Source organism: Oncorhynchus mykiss, chromosome 14, assembly GCF_013265735.2.
Source record: "Oncorhynchus mykiss isolate Arlee chromosome 14, USDA_OmykA_1.1, whole genome shotgun sequence".
Lineage (NCBI taxonomy): Eukaryota > Metazoa > Chordata > Actinopteri > Salmoniformes > Salmonidae > Oncorhynchus > Oncorhynchus mykiss.
In genome coordinates, this window is record NC_048578.1 from 17,218,135 (window position 1) to 17,240,817 (window position 22,683).

Here is a 22,683-nt window from a genome sequence, read left to right on the forward strand (position 1 = left end):
GGTCACCTCCTTTCCCACATCACAGCCCCATCAGAAATTCTTTCAAGTGTCCTTCTGCGTCGCCAAAGATGACAACAGCAAATCGATAAGTGCTTGAAATGAAAAGAAGCCGTCGGTTTGCCCCCGAGGCAAAAGATTTCATAGCACCAGCAGCAAGCAGTCTTGACTGAACTTCATGCATTCTTTTGCACCTTTCTTCGTGAAAAAGAGAAGGCAGGCTCTCGTTTTTATTCTCCAGATGAAGGTAAGCGCGGTTATAGAACAACGTGACTCTCAAGACGCAGACTTTTCCCCCTTCTGATATGACAGGCGGGGTTGGGCGTGATGTACCAAAGGGATGCATGCCAGGTTGATATATTTGATAACAGAGTTGGGGGATTTAGGAATTCTGCGGCCCACACGGAGATCAAATATAATGGGTGTATATAGGACATCTTCAGAACATTTTGTGACCTGATATTAAAAAAAGGCGTCGCAGAACAGAAAATATAGCCCTATATCTGCATTACAGGCTACCTTGCGCGTGTATTAATTCATAATAACCTACGAATGTGCTTGTTATTTAACTAGGCTATAGACATGTGTTATGCCTATGACCGGACGCAGAGAAAATCAGGGATGCAACTCTCATAAATAAGGGTAATTGATTTCCTGTGTCCATAGATCTAATCCGATTGCCTTACACGAAAATGATAGCACCAGTATAATCATATCTTTACAATAGTTCATTAGACATGCACGTCGAATGCATAATTTACCCACAAGACTATAAGGCCTACATGTTAGGAAGGTGTTTTAAATAGTATGCGTAAAGGTATTCTGCGCGCATCATTAAATTAAAGGGGCAATGTGGGGGAAAACATAAGATATACAAGTCCTCTGTCGTGTGCATGTTTTGCTTCAGTGCCCCTTTGCCGCGAAATTCCCATGTGGTTGTGTGCATTAATTCCTTGTTTAATGAGAGTATGACTAAAAATGTGAAAGAAGGATTAGGCACGTGAAATGTACATCCGGTCTGCTTGGCTCATTTAAGATGTGAAAGGAATATCAGTCTGTATTTTAAGGATCTATAAAGTGCATTTGCATCCCAGCCAGCTGTTCGCTTCTGCAGAAAATATTCGATAAGTCTAACAAAAAACGTGTCAATTAAAATGTAGGCCTACTAACTAGATTTATATAAATGTTTATCTCTGTTACACCAAAAATCTCACACAAAAATGTTTCACTTTAAACTGCCAAAACATTATATAAATGTTTTCAATTAACATTTAAGACATGGTAATTTACACTGACACTGTAAATCTGTATCAAATGGCAGATATTTGTTTTATCATGATATGAACATTCACAATTCTCATATTTGCGCCTGCCAACTAAATTCTAGTCTACTTTTATGGTTTATTGTTGTGATGCTGGTTAGTAAATGTAATCAATTCATGAATATATAGCTTTAGCGACTGGTTTCTGGTAAATTTCAACATGTATAAGACTTTCTTCCAGAAAATGTATTGTAGCCTATGTGGGCTGCAAAGAAATGATTGACTTGGAAATAACAGTGATAGAAATTAACATAGGCTTCAAATGCCCTAATCTTACTGAGAGATATAAATAGTATAGGCTATTTTATACGGGAATTATAGAGTCAAAAAATATGTAGTCATTGCCAATTTGCTTATGCAAACATACACTGTGAATTAATTCCATATTTGATATATTATCTTAATTAATGAAGGCCTAAAAAACAAGAAAATACGAAGGGTAACCTATTTGTTTTAATGAGGTTTTATGCAATACTGTTACATTTCGTTTATTTTATTTTTCATTGTGGTTGTGAATTGAGCGTTTCTAAGTTTATACTGTCTTTAACTACACATGCACGTCGGCGCAGATAAAGACACCCACTGAGGAACACACACTCACACAGACACACACCCACGCGCTCTGTCTCAAAACTCAAGAGTGAGAGAAAAAAATGCGCCACTCTTTGAGTGACTGTCTGGGGAAAAAAGTTGTTAAGGCAGAGGACGATCCAAGAAGAGAATTATCTACTGAAGTGACAGCGCCTGCTTCACCATTTTTAATCGCACTGTTAGCTAGATGGTTATGAAATCGTAGGTGGCTTCAGTTTTTATCCAATAAGCGGGGGAAAAAATAAATCTAAGTAGCTCTGAGACTTTTTCCTTCGGGAGGCAGACAGCAACTTTCATATTTTGGACCTGGAACTTCGCTGTCTCCGGTTCTTATCTGAAAGGTGAGAAGCGGACCCATCGGTGTGGAATTTACCTCTTAACCAGACAAGAATAAAACAGGAAAGGACGAAAAGCGCTGGCGTCTTCGACCACTGGTAAGTGCTGAGGCTACACTTTGCGGAGATGTGAGTTAATGCAAGTGAAATAATTCGTTCCACCACGGGTTAGCCTTTTCGGCGTAATCTGGGAAAATCTGATGTGAATTTCATCAGCACCGCAGTAATATGAAGGGACATGATAAGTGAGTTCGTGGCAGGTTTCACCTTACAAGTCCGCCAGATGATAATGATGTATCGTTAGCACTGAATTGAACATGGAATGGACTGGACTTCATGGTCTTGCGCCTCTAATTAGCCTAATGCAAAAACACATGTTTTTGTTTTTTATTTTCTTAATGCAGACAGGCTGGACTGGGGTTGTTCGTGTTTTTGAAGGGAATTGTGCAAACCAAAGAAATAAAGAAGCATACATCGAACCTTCAAATATCGCTTCTGATTCAACAATTGGTTGTGGGCTAATGGACTGATTGCGCATCAGTTGCGTTGCGTATATTGCTGTGATTGCATTCTTAATCTCAAACTGGCCATGTATCCGATTGAAATAAATATAATATAGGCTATTTATATTATATATCGATTATAGTAACACCCTCAAAATATTGTACACCAGTAAAAGGCATATTAATGATGATATAGATCAATACTGATCATTTATGCGTATGACTAGGCTATCAACGAATATAGACCGAATGTTATGATTTAGGACAAACATAATTAGACATTCAATGGTGTCACAATACACACATTTAAATTGACCTAATTATTATTATTATATTTTTATAAGTGGTAATAATACAGTAGGCCTAGTAGCAGTAGCAGTAGTAGTAGCAGTAGAAGTAGTATTAGTACCAGTAGTAGCAGTAGTAGTAATAGTAGTAGTAGTAGTAGAACTAGTAGTAGTAAGCCTTGTAGTAGGCCTAGTAGTAGTAGTGGTAGAGTGGTAGTAGTAGTAGTACCAGTAGCAGTAGTAGTAGTAGTAGTAGTAGTACCAGTAGTAGCAGGTAGTAATAGTAGTAGTAGCAGTAGTAGAACTAGTAGTAGTAGGCCTGGTAGTAGTAGTAGTTGTTGTTGTTGTAGTAGTAGCAATACTAGTAGTAGTAGTAGTAGTAGTAGTAGTAGTAATAGTAGGATCAGTGGTAATAGTAGCAGCAGTAGTAGTAGTAGTAGTAGTAGTAGTAGTAGTAGTAGTTGTTGTTGTTGTTGTTGTTGTTGTTGTTGTTGTTGTTGTTGTAGTAGTAGTAGGCCTAGTAGTTGTAGACCTAGTAGTAGTAGTAGTAGTAGTAGTAGTAGTAGTAGACCTAGTAGTAGTAGTAGTAGTAGTAGACCTAGTAGTAGTAGTCATAGTAGTAGGCCTAGTAGTAGTAGTAGTAGTAGTATAGTAGTAGTAGTAGTAGGCCTAGTAGTAGTAGTAGTAGCAGTGTTAGTAGTAGTAGTAGAAGTAATAGTAGCAGTGTTAGTAGCAGTAGTAGCAGTAGTAGTAGTAGTAGTAGTAGTAGTAGTAGTAGTAGTAGTAGTAGTAGACCTAGTAGTAGACCTAGTAGTAGTAGTAGGCCTAGAAGTAGTAGTAGTACAATGGTTATCATAATGAGAGATTTGCAAAGTAATGTATAGTATGTATTAACTATGCTTGCAAGCTAAATTGGAGTTAAAATAAACTTCTACAAACAGGTACATTTACCTCCTAATCGTGCAATATTAATTGAACTATTACTTCTTATTTTTAAGTAACACGAATCCAATTAATATGATCAATTGAACTTCTAACATTTCTCACACAGGCCTATGTGCATACAAGGCTACTGCTCCTTTTTGTGGCCATGTAATTTTATTCGCCCAAAACTTAAACAGGAACTTTCAAATTCAAGTGAATATTTTCGATATTTCTATGTGGCTTCTTTGAAACGGCTATTCTCCGTCAATGTCATTTCCAAATCAGTTGTAAAGAGAAGGGGTTAAGGGGAGCCTGCTGAAATATGAATGAAATCGTATTTCTGCCGCTGATTAGATAACACGAGGGATTTGCAATAACCTTGCACCTTGCAACCTGACACCCCATCTTTCATTTTACGGCGGAATACACGAGAACCTGCTCCACTCAAAACCAGGGTTAGCAGGTACACGCCATGGGAAAACTAACTTCCGATTGCTCACCCTTTTGAATAAAATCACAGATGTATGCTATAAAGCAGGTGAGGCGAGTAGGAGATCCGTGCCGCGCAGGCGGGTCCAGAGAGAAAAATAATGAAGGGGGAAAACGGTTAACAGCATGATTGCATGCAAATTTCCCATCTTAAATTATCATAAGCAAACAGTCGGAAGTCTGGTCTAATAAAATCCCATCTGTGTTACTTCATATCGAGTTAGTATAGAGCTGCGATAATGAATTTTGTAATATCCCACCGACAGACATCTCAATCAGCCATTAATCCCGTGATTTTACTGCGGATTCACTCAACTTCCAGCGCCCCAAACTGCTGCATGCTGCCTGGCACAATTTACGCCAACCCCGTCACAGAGTACGGTTGTACTGCTTTTCTGTGGGACTGCATGGGCCTCACATTTGAAGAGCAGTTTAAGTAATGGGGCCTATTCAAACGTTGGATATGTGAGGAAACTTGAGGAAAATTGTGTATAGCGTCATATATTAACAATTATGAAAACATATAGGTGAAAATTGTGTTTGGTCCTGTACTACAATTTATTGACTGTAAATTAATAATAATTCTGTGATTTCTTTGGAGCACACAAGGTAGTGTGTAATCGATGCAACATTTTCAGCATTCTCATAATACATCCAGTCCCTCTCTTTTCCAGAAGCCGTTCCTCTAATTGCAACAATGGACTCCCACTGCCGCAAACTTGCATCAACTTGTGCACAAATAGGTGAGTATCTATGTGTAACTCTTGACGCACCATCACCACACGTCAACGTGACATTATTTTCGCCCACTACAGAAAACAGATGCTGAGATTATAGCAGCATAATTTCGCGTTTTGTTTCCGTTGCATAGCAGGAAATACGATGCATTTCTCTTCTTTAATTGTCACTTTTTGTCACAAAGGCCTACTTCTTCATTCCCAAAATGTCAGAGACCTGTCTAGGCCTAAATGCGCTTTAGTCTAGTTAATATGGAAAAAGTGGTTTTATACTGTCTTAGAGTGGCACCTGGTGGCTGGGTATGGATGTGCAGTAGCGGGCGACTGGAAAAGGTCTAAGCATAAATTCTATCTTCATACACCCAGCTTTTGTTAAACGTGCCAGAGGTTACAAATTACTCGCAACACTATATATGGACTACTTTTCTTTGTTGTCATGTTGTCTGTTTTCTTCATTTGACGTATTAAGTAGTCTAATAGCCGACCCTTGGCCTATGAATGACAGGCTATCTAATTGTATTTATTAAATTAGCCTATAAGGAACTCTTATTTTTATGAGACTCCCATTGAAACGTACAGTAGCTGTAATGGAAATCCATGCTGAATTAATGTATCTTACACCAAGTTGTGGCCCATATCAGTTAGCCTATGCCAAAATATGATGACGCATTTTAAATCCATACACAGAAATATGCACATAAACAAAAATTGCTATTGTCCATAAGATGCATTAAAGAAAAATACCGTTTATTTCGTCTGGGCCATGTCAATAATGTTGGAGTGGATTTAATTGATTTTGTTTTCAGGGAATGACATAAAACGAACATTGTTTAAGTGCTAAACGAATGACCAGTTTGTCAACTCTTAATTTAGCTCATTTTATTTTCGTTCATGCTATATTGGATCTAATCTAGTGACAAAGCACGCATCATCCCGTGAGCCTACTTTGCTCCATAGCAGCAACTTGAGCAAGGACGGCGTTATGATCACTCATTGATTAACAGTAATAAGATAAATAGAAAACATAATTATTTGAGGTAATGCAATGATGAGCCAACGAGGCTTGCAAATGTAGGCACCGGAGTGAAGAGACACTCGAGCGACCTGATTATTGGGATCCCCTTTCAACTGTTTTACACCAGCCTTAATATATGCAGGTCTTGATAGATTGACTCCAGGGAAAACTAAATGTATAATGAAAGCTTATTCGTGAGGAGGAATATACTAATGGGGGAATCTGATGTCCCCTTAATCTTATGTAAAAAGCCTTGTCGTCTCCCTTATATTGACTGAATTACTAATTAATGGCCCTCTATGGCGTATCGCGCGCGGTAATCCGCGGAAGAGAGATAAAGCATCCTGAAGGTAAAACAGAAGAGGAAACCGATAATCCACTGCAAGTCTAGTATTACTTTCAGAAAATAATTGAGCAATCACTTGCTTGCATAGCCTACACAAAACCTTTGGACTGTTATGCCATTTACATGTTTTTCTTTTGAAATGATTAGTATTATTTTTTTTGCCTATTAAAAAAGACATAAATCAATACTCAGAATCCTCGCCAACACGCAGACTGCAGGTGAATGCTTTAGGCCTATGTCATGTTCAAATAAAATGAGTCACCATTTAGACCATGAAGCATTAGACCCCACATTAATCGCATATCAGGGAGATTTAAACAAATAAAATCCACCTGATATGTCTGACAGGGGTGCATGGATAGGCATTCCCGAGAATCCTCAAATCAACTGAAGAAATAAATGATGAACGGAAGACATGCAGGCTAAATTCACATCTTCAGTCAAGGATTGCATATATTATCGGCCAGCTACATATGTACCTACAGTGGGGTGGCTAAACACACAACACGAAATTATTTTTTATAAGGAGGGAGGATGGAGGAATAATCATACCCTTGGTTTCAACAGCTTACGCTACCTTCCTCCATGGTCCGCGGGCAGCTCTCCCACAAGAGTGCAAATAACGTGTATATCAAGGGCTTTCACGGGATTAGCTCAATAACGTATTAGTAGCCCATATCCTGATATCTACGAGAATGGGGTGAAAAAATATTCAGCAGTTTACATGCCGGGCTATTGCCTTATCAAGAAATCATGCAACATTATTTTTTTTCATCAACTCAAATTATTCATAATTTGTGTGATATTATTATTTCTATTATTATTAATTAATAATATCAATGCATTCATAAATAATAATATATTATAAATTAATATATTATCTGACTTGTGGGGACTGACAACGTTTTCTTCCAAATTATTGTGTATAGTGTAGCATGAATGAAGATTTTAATGCTGTTTGCATTTACAATGTTAACACAAAGGCCTAAGGGGAAGTATAGTGGTCACATGTAACTGCTGTCAAAAGCCTGATTAGAGAATATCCTCCAAGCATAGGCCATTTATCTGCTAGGATACTGGACATATGTTTACTTTATTTTTAGGCGTCATGATCTTGAGGGAATTAGCGAAAATGAAATGGGAAATCAGCTCTAAGTCATTAAAAGTCCTTATACCAAATTCTTAGGCAAATGAGAGTCTTATCAGATTAAAAACCACTACAAGTCGACTCCCTGAGAACCGCTGAGAGGTCCAAACGTGCAGGATATCGGCTAAGGACCGAGATAAACTGCGTCATTTTGACGAGCTAGAATGAAATGGTTACTTATTGCCTAAACCAAGGCCATTTAACTTTTACCCAATTGTTGACAAATTAGGATAAATGTGTGACTAGATTGTGTCACTTTACTTTTGATGTGGTTGATTTATCTGGTCATCATTTATCTGGTAGTCCCGAAATGGGCAACAACTTGAAAGTGACAACATCAGTTCTGTGAACTGGGCCCTGAATGGGGTCAGCGCATCACCATATCCCCATCATTGACATACTGTAGCGTTGCTCTTGTGCCTTGCTTTAGAGATAGCTGACTGTTAATGGAAAGGTCAGTTCATCAGGTCATCTTTATTGCTTCGTTTCTTCAATGGGAAGAAGATAAGATTAGCAAGAACACAATGAATAGGCCAAATTTGACCAAATAAATGCATCATGCTGTTCGTTTGACTTGATTTTTAGATATGATTGCCTTAGTTGGGTTAGTGTTCAATTCTGCAAAACGGACATTCGGTTCGTCTTGGGTAGGCTACACTACACGGTGCCTCCTGTCTCTCTTTACATGCTTTTTAAAAAAGAAAAAAAAGCACCGTACTCTACCCCGCATAAACACATTGGCAGACATCTCTTATTTCTCCGCGCACCGGTTGGCTGGGCAAACCGTCATGTCCACGTTGACGGCCTGTATAACAAATGGGAGGGCTCTCGGTGACGTCAAAGGTGTAGGAGAGAGTCACAGTGGGACAGCCAGAGCGCAGCGAACAGCTGAAATGAAGAGTGAGCGGCGTAGTGTGCCTAGCCTCTGGATCTAATATCACCTACCTGCCCTTGTCACTCTGGTACTCCGCACAGCTAACAGTATCAGCCCGAGATACATATTTGCTCTTCCTTCAATCAAAACGCCGTTGCATTTTCATCCAACGCGAATAATGCTGGGTTTCTTCTAAATACATTTTAAGCCGTTTAAACAACTTTTTTTAAACATTAATTTGCCAGAGGAGACGTGTTGTTGTGAATCTTAACACCACTGATTCCCCCTTTTCTCTATCCGTCGGACGTCTCTCTTTTTTTTGCTTGCACTGAGGGAACTTAATCCGCCTCTGACAGCGAGTTTTGCGCGCTATCCTATTCATATGAACTCTATGAAGGATCCATTGAATTTGGACCATCATCACCACCACCACCTAACCGGGACTAAACTCTCCTCCACGCACCACACGGCACTAGCAATGGCCTCTAGTCTGCAGCCGTTGCAGCGGTCTGTGGACTCCAAACACCGGTTAGAGGTGCACACAGTATCAGACACCTCCAGTCCGGAGTCCGTAGGTAAGAATCATCCCGTGGTGCAGACTACTGTCAGCACATGGCTTTTTGAGGATGGATGGCCGTTTTTCTGATGATAGGAAACAAGATGTCTATCTACAGCCTCTCTAAACAAAAGCAGTTTGAGACCGAGGACGTTATTAGTTTATGTATGCAAATAGTCTGGGTATTGGAAATATCAGACAGAGGATCACTCTCTTTTTGACTATGCAGATATTGTGATTGCGCCAGTAATTGATTTATTCATGTCATAAGTGTCAGGGAACGTGACGCTGTCGTTACTTTCATAAGTTATATATATTTTTTCTCGAAATGTTTCATGTCTTCACGCATATTTTTGTAAGTGTAATAATTGTAATAAAACGTTTACATTTTTTTTTAAATGTAAACCTATATTCGATGAATTACAAAATCTAGAAACGTTTTTAAATACCATTTGTGTAGTATTACCATTGTGCATACATACTGACATTGTTTTAGAGTCACGTTGTAGGCTTTTTAACTCATTTTCATGTAGCCTACATGCTTTAAATAAGGAATCGTTACATTATTAGTAGTTTAACTATGCGAGTAACATTTGTTCCAAAGGTTTTAAAATGGGTTCCAATTTTATGAGGATACCTCTTATAATACCACCCAGGATAGGCTACTTCACGCCTGTGACCGACCCGACAATGACTCATTTAGTGTTTTGTTCACTGTTTCAACAGAGAAAGACTCAAAGGGCCAGAGCAAAACTGACGACTCTTCAGATGATCCTTCTAAAAAGAAGCGACAGCGGCGACAGAGGACTCACTTCACAAGCCAGCAGCTACAGGAACTGGAGGCCACGTTCCAGAGGAATCGCTATCCGGACATGTCTACAAGAGAGGAGATAGCCGTGTGGACCAACCTCACAGAGGCCCGCGTCAGGGTAAGGCCCTTGAGAACGAACACCATTCATGTGTATAATTTCGGGTTATTTGTGCCACTCATATATGGAGTCGAGGCAAGGATGTCAATTATTACGCAGGGAATTTGGGCACGCATAATTACTCACCTCCAGAACATGTTGTCTTAGGGAAATAAAATTGCATGACTGGTTATTCTTTGCAATGATATGACTCAGTTATAATGTCACAAAATAGTAAAATACCATACATTAGATGGCTACGCCTATAATGCATTGTTATTTAGAAAATCTCTAATGATAGGCCGTCCACCTACTTTACTCGTATATTTTTCCCTGTACAACAGAATGATTTTACTGTCAATATCTCTGCAGTGGATAAAATGGAAATGTATTAAATATAGCAATTTCACACATTTACTATATTTAGGCTATAATATCACAGTTTTGTTAGATATCTGACATTGCTGATAACTAGATAATTAGGCTGTTATTAGTTGTTTTAGAAAAACAAAGCATAATTACAGGCTAATTAACTTGTTAGCTGTTAGAACTATTGACATTAATGGCTGACAGATACCAATCTTGTTACTATGTTCGTTTGAATGAGGTGCAAAGCTTGTATTTTGCGTTTGTCATTCTCGTGTTGTATAACTAAAGCTACTAACGTGTTTGTCTCCGCCTATGGAGGAATACACATCTTCAGACACCACATTAAGATGGTCCAACGACAGTTAGGAACGATGGATGTGTATTGGGATTCTATTGGAATCAACCCAGATTGCTCTGCACGAGAGACAGTGACTCAATTAGGCCTGGTAGAGTTGCAATCCAACATACTATTGTTATCACAAATAGCGTTGCGCTTTTACAATCGTTTTTTGGGGGGATTATGTAAATTATTTAAACGTCTGAGAATAACTAGATTTTTGGCATAGCCTGTGTTAACAATAATAATAATTGAGTTGTATATTTATATTATTTTGCAAAGCCTGTGTTAACAACAATAATAATTGAGTTGTATATTTATATTATTTTGCAAATTGGTAAGGTGACATTTGTCATTTGTGAGAAATTAATTTAAGTGATTTACAGTTGTATGTCTGATTTTGACTTAAGACACACCTGAAGGCCACACATGAATACCACATCTGGTTCCTTGCAGACCAATTAGGCTACCCATCAATTACATTTTTGTGAATTGCACAGGATAGCCAACAAGTCCTAATATTCTTATGTTGGCCTGTTGGCTATAAAATAAAGCTCATGGGGCCGCCTTCATATTGCATTAATAGCCTATTATTAAATTCTGAACTCATATTTGTCTTTGTCATAGGTGTGGTTCAAGAACCGGCGAGCAAAATGGAGGAAAAGGGAAAGAAACCAGCAAGCCGAGCTATGCAAGAACGGCTTCGGTCCTCAGTTCAATGGACTTATGCAGCCCTATGAAGACATGTACCCCAGCTACACATACAACAACTGGGCCGCCAAAGGGCTAACTTCGGCCTCCTTGTCCACCAAAAGCTTCCCTTTTTTCAATTCCATGAACGTCAACCCTTTGTCATCGCAGACGATGTTCTCCCCGCCCAACTCCATCTCTTCAATGAGCATGACTTCCAGTATGGTGCCGTCCTCGGTTACTGGCGTGCCCGGTTCGAGCCTCAACAGCCTCAATAATTTAAACAACCTTAGCAACCCCTCTCTGAATTCGGGAGTTCCCACGCCAACCTGCCCATACGCCCCGCCGACCCCTCCTTATGTGTACAGGGACACTTGTAACTCCAGTCTGGCAAGCCTGAGACTGAAAGCCAAGCAGCACTCGAGTTTTGGATACACCAGTGTTCAGAATCCAGGCTCAAATCTGAGCGCGTGCCAGTACGCCGTGGATAGACCAGTGTAATACCTGAGAATTTCACGAGCCCCAGTCAGAGGAACGAGAGACTACTTCTTTTTTTTTTTCAAAAGGGCACTAGAATACTAAACCACCGAAACCCGCGATGGAGTTTCAAACTTAAACGGAAGTAATTAGGCTTTTTTTTTTATCCTAATTAGTATTTTGTTCTACACCGGCGAGTGGAGAATGTATGATACTTTACTTTCCACGCTTGTTTATTTTGAGGTTTCTAATTTTGGACGTTAATTGACTGAAAGGTTGTATATATATCGAAATATCATCTCCAGTTTATTGAGGCGAATGCTGTTGCTCTCCAGTTTTCTCAAGGTTAAATTTAACAAAGCATGTGAAAACCCTAAAGGAATAATGTTTTGCTTGCAAACAAGGGAATGTACATACTAAACGCACCAGTTGTGTGTTTCTAACATATTATAAATTTATTATTAAATGTCTGTGTGAATATCGATTTAGAGTAGCAATCTTGCGTATAAAAAGACGCATCAAATGTTCCTGCGAAATTAAATTGGTTTTGCTCTGTGTATACTATTTAGTACGGAATTTTGTTTCGGTTTTTTTTCAACAAAAAAATAAATAAACTATTGTGTTTTATTTAATGGAAGTAAATATATTGTTCAAAACGTTTTGTTGAGGATTTTTGTGCTGATCAAAGTGTTAGTGTGAGTTTTGTCGAGTCTATAGTGCAGGGAATGACAGTGTGTCTATCGGGGTTCGATTATGCTAGCTACCAGGCCTACTAATCTAAAGCGAAAACAATGGCCCTCTCCAATACACATATGAATCGAGACGCAGGGAGATTCACGAGTGGAGAGGGCGAGATGCCCCGCCAGATTAACTGCTGAATACATGTCTGCTTTTTAGCCAAGGACCCGGAGTGATCACTGGTGCTTGAAATAACACTGGAATCAACAAACTGGAATTGGACCACACAACAAAGGCCCGAGCTCATTACCTTCTGACACATAATAATCACGAGTGCTATATATAGCCAAACAATGAGCAGCACTGGACGTTTAAGATGCGCCTCTTGATGCAGTGGAAAGTGATTATAGACTTACATAACATTCTATATCACAAAATAATCAATAATACCAATACAATGTTAGCATCTTGTTTTTATTTTGACTTGTGCAATGTTCTACAAATCTCTCATAAACACAACGATTAACTATTGCAAAACCATTCTCTAGCCTATTTGAGATATAGGCTATATGACAGGCCTATGGCCTCGTGTTCTGGGCGTAGATGTTCATATTGTAAATATTTTCACTTTTGCTATATTTGTTGTGCAGATCTACAACAATCTGTCTTTTCAATAAGATAACAACACCAATCATAATATCAATAACAATTGGCTAACTATGACTACGATAATAACAATGTTATACTTGGCTGAATAGTACATTAAACATTTTTAAATGTGGCCTACTATTTTTTCCAGAGAGCCCATGCACCTTCTGTTACGCATTGTGTTGACATGTTCGTTCCGGGATGGTAGTTTTGTCTATACAGTCCTGTTTACAATGTGCTGTGTGGTCCGTTATCAAATGCACCAGTGCGTTTATAGAAAATCAAAACAACTACAAGGCACCGAGAAAATATAATTCACAAGTTTGAACAAACAAAGAAAGCTCGGGGACGGAGGAGGCTGAGACTTGCGATCTAATGTCAGCGCAGAGCTCGAGATCATTGTAGAGCGCTGATGAAAAATGGAAGAGTTACCACTGTTGGCCACATTGGCTAACAAGGAAAATCCAACCTTCAGCAGATGTCGAGGGAAATAGCCTTCCATTCGAAATCAAATGCACTGTGCATGGGGGTTTATTTGGCCTAGAGGAATTATTTCATATTTTCAGGTGAGCCCTTGTTCATACAATGTTTGAAACAATAATTGACCTAATTTAGTTGTGCTGTAGCGAAAGTCAATCACTATTTTATTAGCACATATTAATGCGCGTTGAGGCTCATCAAATATAACATAACATGAAATAAATACTGGTCTGATTTTTTTTAGCAGCATCCACCAGCTGGAGCACCTAGGCTACACCAAACGAACCTTTTCCATAAAAAGAGCCCCCCTAAAAATGTTTCCTAAAGACCTGGAGGCAGTACATTTTCAATTTCAGATCCACTCGAGTTTGATGGAGTCGGTAACATGGAGCAATATTAGACTGACAATGATAAATCTTGCAGCCTGGCGAATATGCAGTCTGCGTCTCAATACACATCCCAATCAACATTTGGGCACAGAGGGCCTGAAGAGACTTCAGGGAGTCTTCAGGGAGACATCTCACTCGCCCAGAAACCGCCCAAGCCTCCAGACCTCTCCTTCTGTTAAGCATGGACTACCTGGTAAGAAATATATTTCAATGTTTTCAATAAATTACAAAAATATAACAGGGTTGACAGGCTTATTTTTTGGTAATTGACCACAAGTGGTTTGCTCAAACATTTTATTTGTGACCAAATTATTTCACGTTTTTGAATTTAAAATGATGCAAAATGCTTTTAGCTTTTAAAAATTTAGGAAGGCAATCTATTTGACCAGGTTTATTTGGTTGCAGCTCAATTTTACCTCCTGCAAAACGAACGTCCTTAATAATATTAAAAACGCTTCGGTTTGATATCTGTCATTATTGAGATTCATTTTAAAGCGATGTAAACAACCATTCAAAAGTAAACTCAACACCTTGTTTCATGAAGTCAATGTTAGTTCAAGAGCTTATCCTCCACCAAGCTGGGCCTTCTTTGCTAATAGCCTAATAATTGTTTTACATTAATTTCACCTTTATTTAACCAGGTATGCTAGTTGAGAACAAGTTCTCATTTACAAATACGACCTGGCCAAGATAGAGCAAAAACAACAACACAGAGTTACACATGGAATGAACAAGCGTACAGTCAAACCTCACAGTTTATTAGGCTACCACAAACAGCACCAATAAGACTAATAACTACTTCGACTTTAGAGAATAAGCAACGCTTTGTTACCTTTTGAAGATGTTACCCTTTTGCAGTTTTTTTTCTCGCTTGGTTGTTTTATTTCTACTGTGATTGTAGTTTACTCTTTACAGAAATATCCCGAAACATAATGTGAATGCTGATTCAATTCGTTGTCTAATTTTGTCACCTCATGTTGGGGTTCTTATGATAAGGAAAAGTTACAGAAAATGCAGAGACCCTATCACCTCTATCCCACCCCGGGGAATTCAAATTAAGCAAGTGAGAGCACACATCCGTGCATGACTCGTTACTTCTAATCTAAATAATTAACAAGCTCTCAATATTCATGTCATGGTGTGCCAAACATGTGAGACATTTTGCCAATATGGTGTCTATTTGTTGTCCAATTACACACACCAATTACATGCAACTCCGATCTTCTGAAAGCTATTTTCCAACGACTTTGTTATGCACGTCAACTTGTTTAGGTCTTTCTGTTCTGTGCAAAATGTGCTCGACATGCCCTTGCAATTTTTCATTTCAGATACACGGGTGCACAAGTTGATAAAAATGCATGAGCAATTTCCTATTCAAATAATTTTGTATCCAAATATCAACCAAATCAGGCATAGGTTCGGTCATCTTAGTGGGTTATTATATATAATACATTAACAATCTTAAGCAAATGGAAAATTAATGTTTTCAAAATAGATGTGGGCGCCAAGCGGTTATGGCGATCGATTATTCAATAGAATCATGGAGTTTCTTCTCGTTTGAACTGGGAACGGGGTGAATTAGGTCTTAACTATCGAAACAACTATTTATATTTTCATCCTTTGTTTTACCAATGAGTTAAGTTGAATTATAGTATTTCAAAAGCTACCAATTTATTAACACTTTCAACACTGTTGCATTGTAGGCTGGCTTGTCAATGGCGGAATTGACGACATTATTTGAGTAGAATATGCCTACTTTTTTTTGTCGGATTCAACATTCTCATGCGTTAAATTGGCTAGCCATAAACAAATAACTATTGAGCAGGCCTACATTAGAGGCGTTGCCTAAACGCAAATCCCATTCAGCCTGGGAAATGTACACCTCTTCCTTTTGATGATTTGATTGCATTATGCTGTACAAGGCAAATTCGTATTGTCATAATCAGTGAAATATCAAAGAGAATGGCAAGCCCTCTTGCATTGGCTGGATAGTAGGAATACACATTGAATGATCTCAGACAAACTCGTTCATGCTTATCAATTCAAATTATTCGCCTCTCATACACACAAGCACAAGAATCCACACACATACACATTGGTCATACCACTCTGGGTCAGTGGGGGGCTTCTGACCAATCATAGCATAGGGGTCGCTGCTAGAGGTCAGATGAGCTGACCTCACACATTCTCAACGCCCCCCCCCCCCCCCCCCCCCCCCCCCCCCCCACACACACACACACACACACACAAGGAGGCCCTCCATAACAAGATGAAATACAATTATTCCCTCTCAGACAAAGGTGTCTTCCATAGCTAAGTGTATACATCACCTTGTCTTTGTTTGTATGAAGAAAGAAAGAAAAATACCTATACATGTTACATGGTAGTTGCATAGACAGTGTAATTACAGTGTGGGAACACATTTTTGCATAAAACATCTGTTAAACCTGTTTGTGGTAAATAATTGTACATTACACAAGTAAGAACCTTACAATAAAGGGGTTCTAAAGTCACTTGTTGTGTGTGTGTGTGTGTGTGTGTGTATATATATATGTTTGCATGTGTGCACACCGATGTGTGTGTGTGCACCTGTGTATGCCTGTGTGTGTATATGCTTCTGCTTGTGCTGTGAAGCCTGGGAGCATGCAAGTGTGTGTGACTCGGACAGCTCTGGCTCCCCTCGTCCTGTTTCCGTGGGCTGCTGGCTGGCCGGTCGGCTGGAGCGTGTGAAAGCAGATAACCAGGGCAAATTTCATGACTCACACACTTCCTGCTCTGTGAAGTTATATTAAAGGATGCAGAAAAAAACTATCTGATGTTTTGTCTCCAAATCGATTGCTACACATTGAGCATGTTGGCTTCACCCTTGAGTGTGTTCAAAGGATCGGTACCATGGCCCTAATGTGCCTTGAATAGAAAAATAACATGATCCAAGGATGGATTCAGTAGATAAATAAACAGTCTTGTGTTTTCTAACAGTCTTGCCTTCAACCATGTGGTGTTAAATTGACTATTCAGTTTTCTAGTAGTCTTCTAGAAATGTATTGGAATGGGAGGTAATAGCCTATTAGGAATGTGCACTATGTGTCTTTTGGGTGACATGGGACCATGTATCAAGCGTCTCAGAGCAGGAGTGCTTTATGACCACAATGAATACAATTACATGGACAGGGGGGAACTGATCCTAGATCAGCTCTCCTACTTGAGACCAGCCAGGTCACCTGTGATACAAGTCAGTAATCAATGTCCATCCATGTCTGAGGATGTCGGGAGATGATGTGGAAACAGGCCACTAGGGGTAACAGTGAGCACTCTTACCTTCAAGTAGGTTTCAGTTTTGCGAGTGTATTGTAGGCGGGAATGGCGGATGGGCAGATGAAGCCTATCCCCTACCTTAACCATTCTGAATGCCTAACCTTATACATTTGGAGTTAAAGCCTGAAGTTAACCCCAACCTTGCGTTTTTCTTCTGTCAGTGTGATGTTCTGTAGTTGCTGTACGACCTGTGATCCATTTCACTGGGGGGAAAACAGAGTCAGAAAGCCTTATTTAACATGTCATAGGAAAGTTTTAACATGGTAAGACCAAACCAATAGGAATCATACCATATTTAAGCAACTCAGATGAGTAGAAAAAGGATAACATTCGTTTATTGGTGGTGGATGGGACAAGTTATGCCTTTACAGCACCGGAGGTTGGTGGCACCTTAATTGGGGAGAACTGGCTCGTGATATTAACTGCCATTCCATTTGCTCCGTTCCGGCCATTATTATGAGCTGTCCTTCCCTAAGCAGCCTTCTGTGCTTCACAGCGTGAGGGGTTTTTAAACGCAAAGTACACTAATTCATTATCATTTCCTCAATATGCCATTCGGCTGTTGTGTCTCTGTTGGCTGCCCTATATAGAGACATTATAAGCACATTCATAGTGCCTTTTGAGGTATGCCTGAAAAAAAAACGATCTCAAACACAGAGCCATATTATCCACTAATCACCCCACCTACTGCAACTACCAATATCTTCCTCTTCATGTCCCTTCATGTTAACCTGAGTCTCCCCCTCATGTGAATCATCATGTTCAGACACCTTTAGTTTACACTGTAAGTCTGCCGTCTGGCCAAACGGCGTCAATCGCTTCTCAATGTTTTCCTTTCTGCCGTCACCTCCTATAACATTCTAAATGGCTATTACCTCTACCCCCTACTGTCAGCCACCCAGAGTCTCTGACAACTATTCTGATACAGAACATACTTTCATGCTGGTTAAAGTTTGACCTTATGTAGGAGGATACATTTCCTAAAAGGCACATTTTATAGCAAAAAATACATAAAATAAATATATACAATGGCAAGAAAAGGTATGTGAACCCTTTGGAAATACCTGGATTTCTGCATAACATTTGATATGATATTCTTGGGATGTCTGGTGTGAACTGCCCTCTTGAGGTCATGCCACAGCATCTCATTCGGGTTGAGGTCAGGACTCTGACTGGGCCACTCCAGAAGGCATATTTTCTTCTGTTGAAGCCATTCTGTTGTTGGTTTACTTCTGTGTTTTGGGTCGTTGTCCTGTTGCATCACCAAACTTCTGATGAGCTTCAATTGGCAGACAGCCTAAAATTCTCCTACAAAATGTCATGATAAACTTGGGAATTCATTTTTCCGTTGATGATAGAAAGCTGTCCAGGCCCTGAAGGAGCAAAGCAGCCCCCAAACCATGATGCTCCCTCCACCATACTTTATAGTTGGGATGAGGTTTTGATGTTGGCGCGATGTGCCTTTTTTTCTCCACACAAAGTGTTGTATGTTCCTTCCAAACAACTCAACTGTAGTTTCATCTGTCCACAGAATATTTTGCCAGTAGCGCTGTGGAAGATTCAGGTGCACTTTTGCAAACTTCAGATGTGCAGCAATATTTTTGTTGGACAGCAGTGGATTCTTCCGTGGTGTCCTCCCATGAACACCATTCTTGTTTAGTCTTTTAAATATCGTAGACTCGTCAACAGAGATGTTAGCCTGTTCCAGTGATTTCTGTAAGTCTTTAGCTGACACGCTAGGATTCTTCTTAACCTCATTGAGCATTCTGCACTGTGCTCTTGCAGTTGTCTTTGCAGAACAGCCACTCCTAGGGAGAGTAGCAACAGTGCTGAACTTTCTCCATTTATAGACAATTTGTCTTACTGTGGACTGATGAACATTAAGGCTTTAAGAGATACCCTTTTTCAGGTTTATGCAAGTCAACAATTCTTAATCTTAGTTCTTTTGAGATCTCTTTTCTTTGAGGCATGGTTCACATCAGGCTCAAATGTTGTGAGTGTTTTTTATAAGGCAAGGCAGCTCTAACCAACATCTCCAATCTCTTCTCATTGATTGGACTCCAGGTGAGCTGACTCCTGACTCCAATTAGCTTTTGGAGAAGTCTTTAGCCTAGGGGTTTCCAACCTACACTGGGAATGTTTAAATGATGTATTCAATATAGATAAGAAAAATACAATCATTTGTGTGTTATTAGTTTAAGCACACTATGTTTGTCTATTGTTGTGACTTAGATGGAGATCAGATCCAATTCGATTACCAATTTATGCAGAAATCCAGGTAATTCCAAAGGGTTCACATACTTTTTCTTGCCACTGTATATACACTACTGTTCAAAAGTTTGGGGTCACTTAGAAACGTCCTTGTTTTTGAAAGAAAAGCAAATTTGTTTGTCCATTAAAATAACATAAAATTGAACAGAAATACAATTTAGACATTGTTAATGTTGTAAATGACTATTGTAGCTGGAAACGTCTGATTTTTAATGGAATATCTACATAGGTGCACAATGGCCCATTATCAGCAACCATCACGCTTGTGTTCCAATGGCACATTGTGTTAGCTAATCCAAGTTCATAATTTTAAAAGGCTAATTGATCATTAGAAAACCCTTTTGCGGGCTTCCCGGGTGGCGCAGTGGTCTAGTGCCACCAGAGACTCTGGGTTTGCGCCCAGGCTCTGTCGCAGCCGGCCCCTACCGGGAGGTCCATGGGGCGAAGCACAATTGGCCTAGCATCGTCCGGGTTAGGGAGGGTTTGGCCGGTAGGGATATCCTTGTCTCATCGCGCACTAGCGACTCCTGTGGCGGGCCGGGCGCAGTGCATGCTAACCGGGTCGCCAGGTGCACAGTGTTTCCTCCGACACATTGGTGCGGCTGGCTTCCGGGTTGGATGAGCACTATGTTAAGAAGCAGTGCGGCTTGGTTGGGTTGTGTTTCGGAGGACGCATGGCTTTCGACCTTCGTCTCTCCCGAGCCTGTACAGGAGTTGTAGCGATGAGACAAGATAGTAACTACTAACAATTGGATATCACTAAATTGGGGAGTAAAGAAAACCTTTTTGCAATTATGTTAGCACAGCTGAAAACTGTTGTTCTGATTAAAGAAGTAAGAAAACTGGCCCTCTTTAGACTAGTTGAGTATCTGGAGCATCAGCATTTGTGGGTTTGATTACAGGCTCAAAATGGCCAGAAACAAAGAACTTTCTTCTGAAACGAGAGGGGTTTACCACAACAGCTGATATAACCTAGAGGATTTAGGGAGAAGGGGGAGAGGGATGAAGTGAAGGAGAGCGACTGTTATTGTGTGTGTGTGGTCTCACCTGGTGTCCACACTAAGTGGCTAAGGAGTACTTTATGCTGAAAAACAGACACATGAGGACAAACACCTATCGCGGTGTACCTGAAACATTTAAATATAGAGGGCTATGTGTTTCACCACTTGGTTATTGCAAGGCTAACCCCCAGGGAAATCATGACTTGGCAGCAACAGATAAACACAGCCATTTCACTGGACTATGTGGTGTAAATCTGAAAATTAGTAGTTGACATCTTAAGGGTTAAAGTGTATATATATAATATATATAATTACTTGTTTTAAGCAACTGTAAAAAATAAAATAAAAACATGATATATATATCATGTTTTTTATATTTATTTTTTACAGTTGCTTAAAACAAGTAATTATTGGCAATGCTTGAGTTTGCATTTAATGTTATTCCTGTCAATTAAATGGTGAGAGAAATGACAAGACAACCCAAATACGTCCCTCATTTCAGCTGAGACACTCAGACACAATCACTTCACTGTCTTGAGGCCCCCAGAAGCCAACCTAGGTACTGCTTTAAAAACAAAATGCAATCTTACCTAGATTGATAGTCTAGTATTGAAATAATGGAGGTAAAATTACTTGTTTTGATCTCTCTTACCCATTAAATGCATCAATTTATTTAGTCTTGTATCAAGCCTTTTTTAGGTTAAAATAAGGTAAATTGTCTGCCAGTGCAGTAAGATAATTTATCTGGGTAAGACGTCAAGTCAGTGCATTCTAATGGTACGCAATATGACATTTTTTGCAGTCTTGAGGTTAGCAGGTATTGAGTGTCTATATGGCCCAATTCCAAACCAAAAATTTGTTCCCTTGCAGATCTGAAAATAACTAAATCACTGTCATCATAAGAAACTAGACCATGTCAACGAAAATACCTACCCAGATCTTTACGATCAGTAGATCATGGGTAATCAACAAGGAGCGAGGGTAGAGACCAATGGATAGCACTGGAACCCAGAAGCGACTTATTGGCTCAAGCTATATGTCACAGATGGTAGAATCTCAGGAAGTTGATCTAGGAAATACACTGAGGAATATTGATCTGTGGTAACATTATCTATGCCTGATCTCCACAGGATGTCCACTTCCACTGGGGCTGCAGTGAGACAAAGCTACTGGGATCTCATATAGGACCTACGGTCTTCTGACAGACACCTGCTACAGTACCAGGGAGAACCATGGCACCACGGTCCTCTACCTCTATTCATCTAGATTCTACACTACAGTGTGGTTCATGCTCATGCTGCAGTGGAACATGATGCCCAGTAATACTGAATGACTAATCTAATCATATTGAAAATAGTTTGTTTCAGTTCAAGTTTCATTCTACTGTACCAGTGTTCATTATATGCAGTTGCTAAAATGTATATGGTTTGTCTTGACAAGATGCAAGCATTGATTATTACATTGTTATTCACAAAGATGATTATTGTCTCAATACATAAAATGTCCATAAAACATGTTGGGATTAAAAAGGTTTAAACTGTTCCTATAAGTGACAGGGTGTTTATATTGCTTTTCACCACTCTGTAATTCAGATAATATCCAACACCACCAAATAACTGTTCAGATGAAGTAAATATTGAAGCGACTTTAAAATACTTTAAAGTATTTAAGATATGCTTAATTTAGTTTGGAGATTGCACTTTTGGGACTATATATTCCATTAGTTCCATTGTAAACATAATCAAGTGCATCTCAAGTATTTGATGTATGACTTGACCCAGGTCTGGAGCACTGTCTGTGACAACCAACCCATGTCTCAGTTACCTTACTTTATTACAGAGCTTTAACAACAGCAGGAAGACAAGACAAGACATGCCTCATTTGGTGAGCATTAAAAAGAGTTCAACTTCTGACAAACATTAAAGGGATAGTTGATCTTCTCACAAACATTAAAGGCATAGTTAATCTTTTCACAAACAAAACACAGTTCAACCTTC

At 39.4% G+C, this 22,683-nt stretch overlaps 1 protein-coding gene across 4 annotated transcripts; it reads left to right on the forward strand.

Moving 5' to 3' along the window:
* On the forward strand, positions 1-22,225 carry pitx2 (paired-like homeodomain 2). 4 transcript variants are annotated; one of them, XM_021561390.2, is made up of 5 exons: positions 1-244; positions 5,123-5,191; positions 9,850-10,052; positions 11,365-14,292; positions 21,817-22,225. In XM_021561390.2, the coding sequence occupies exons 2-4, from the start codon at positions 5,146-5,148 to the stop codon at positions 11,926-11,928; spliced, it is 813 nt and encodes a 270-aa protein (XP_021417065.1). In that variant the 5' UTR covers positions 1-244; positions 5,123-5,145; the 3' UTR covers positions 11,929-14,292; positions 21,817-22,225. The 4 variants fall into 4 exon arrangements, with proteins under 4 accessions (XP_021417065.1, XP_021417064.1, XP_036798941.1 ...); XM_021561389.2 differs by lacking the exon at positions 1-244 and adding an exon at positions 1,905-2,344; XM_036943046.1 differs by lacking the exons at positions 1-244; positions 5,123-5,191 and adding an exon at positions 8,534-9,142 and having other exon boundaries at positions 11,365-13,796; positions 14,134-14,292; positions 21,817-22,190.
* The last annotated feature ends 458 nt before the right edge of the window (positions 22,226-22,683 follow it).

What these genes read in the sequence shown, in the direction of transcription:
- pitx2 (XM_021561388.2), top strand. Translation starts at nt 8,950, where the DNA reads ATGAACTCTATGAAGGATCCATTGAATTTGGACCATCATCACCACCAC. An exon ending in CTCCAGTCCGGAGTCCGTAG is followed by an intron (nt 9,143 to 9,849) that starts GTAAGAATCATC and finishes CTGTTTCAACAG; the next exon opens with AGAAAGACTCAAAGGGCCAG. An exon ending in TCACAGAGGCCCGCGTCAGG is followed by an intron (nt 10,053 to 11,364) that starts GTAAGGCCCTTG and finishes TCTTTGTCATAG; the next exon opens with GTGTGGTTCAAGAACCGGCG.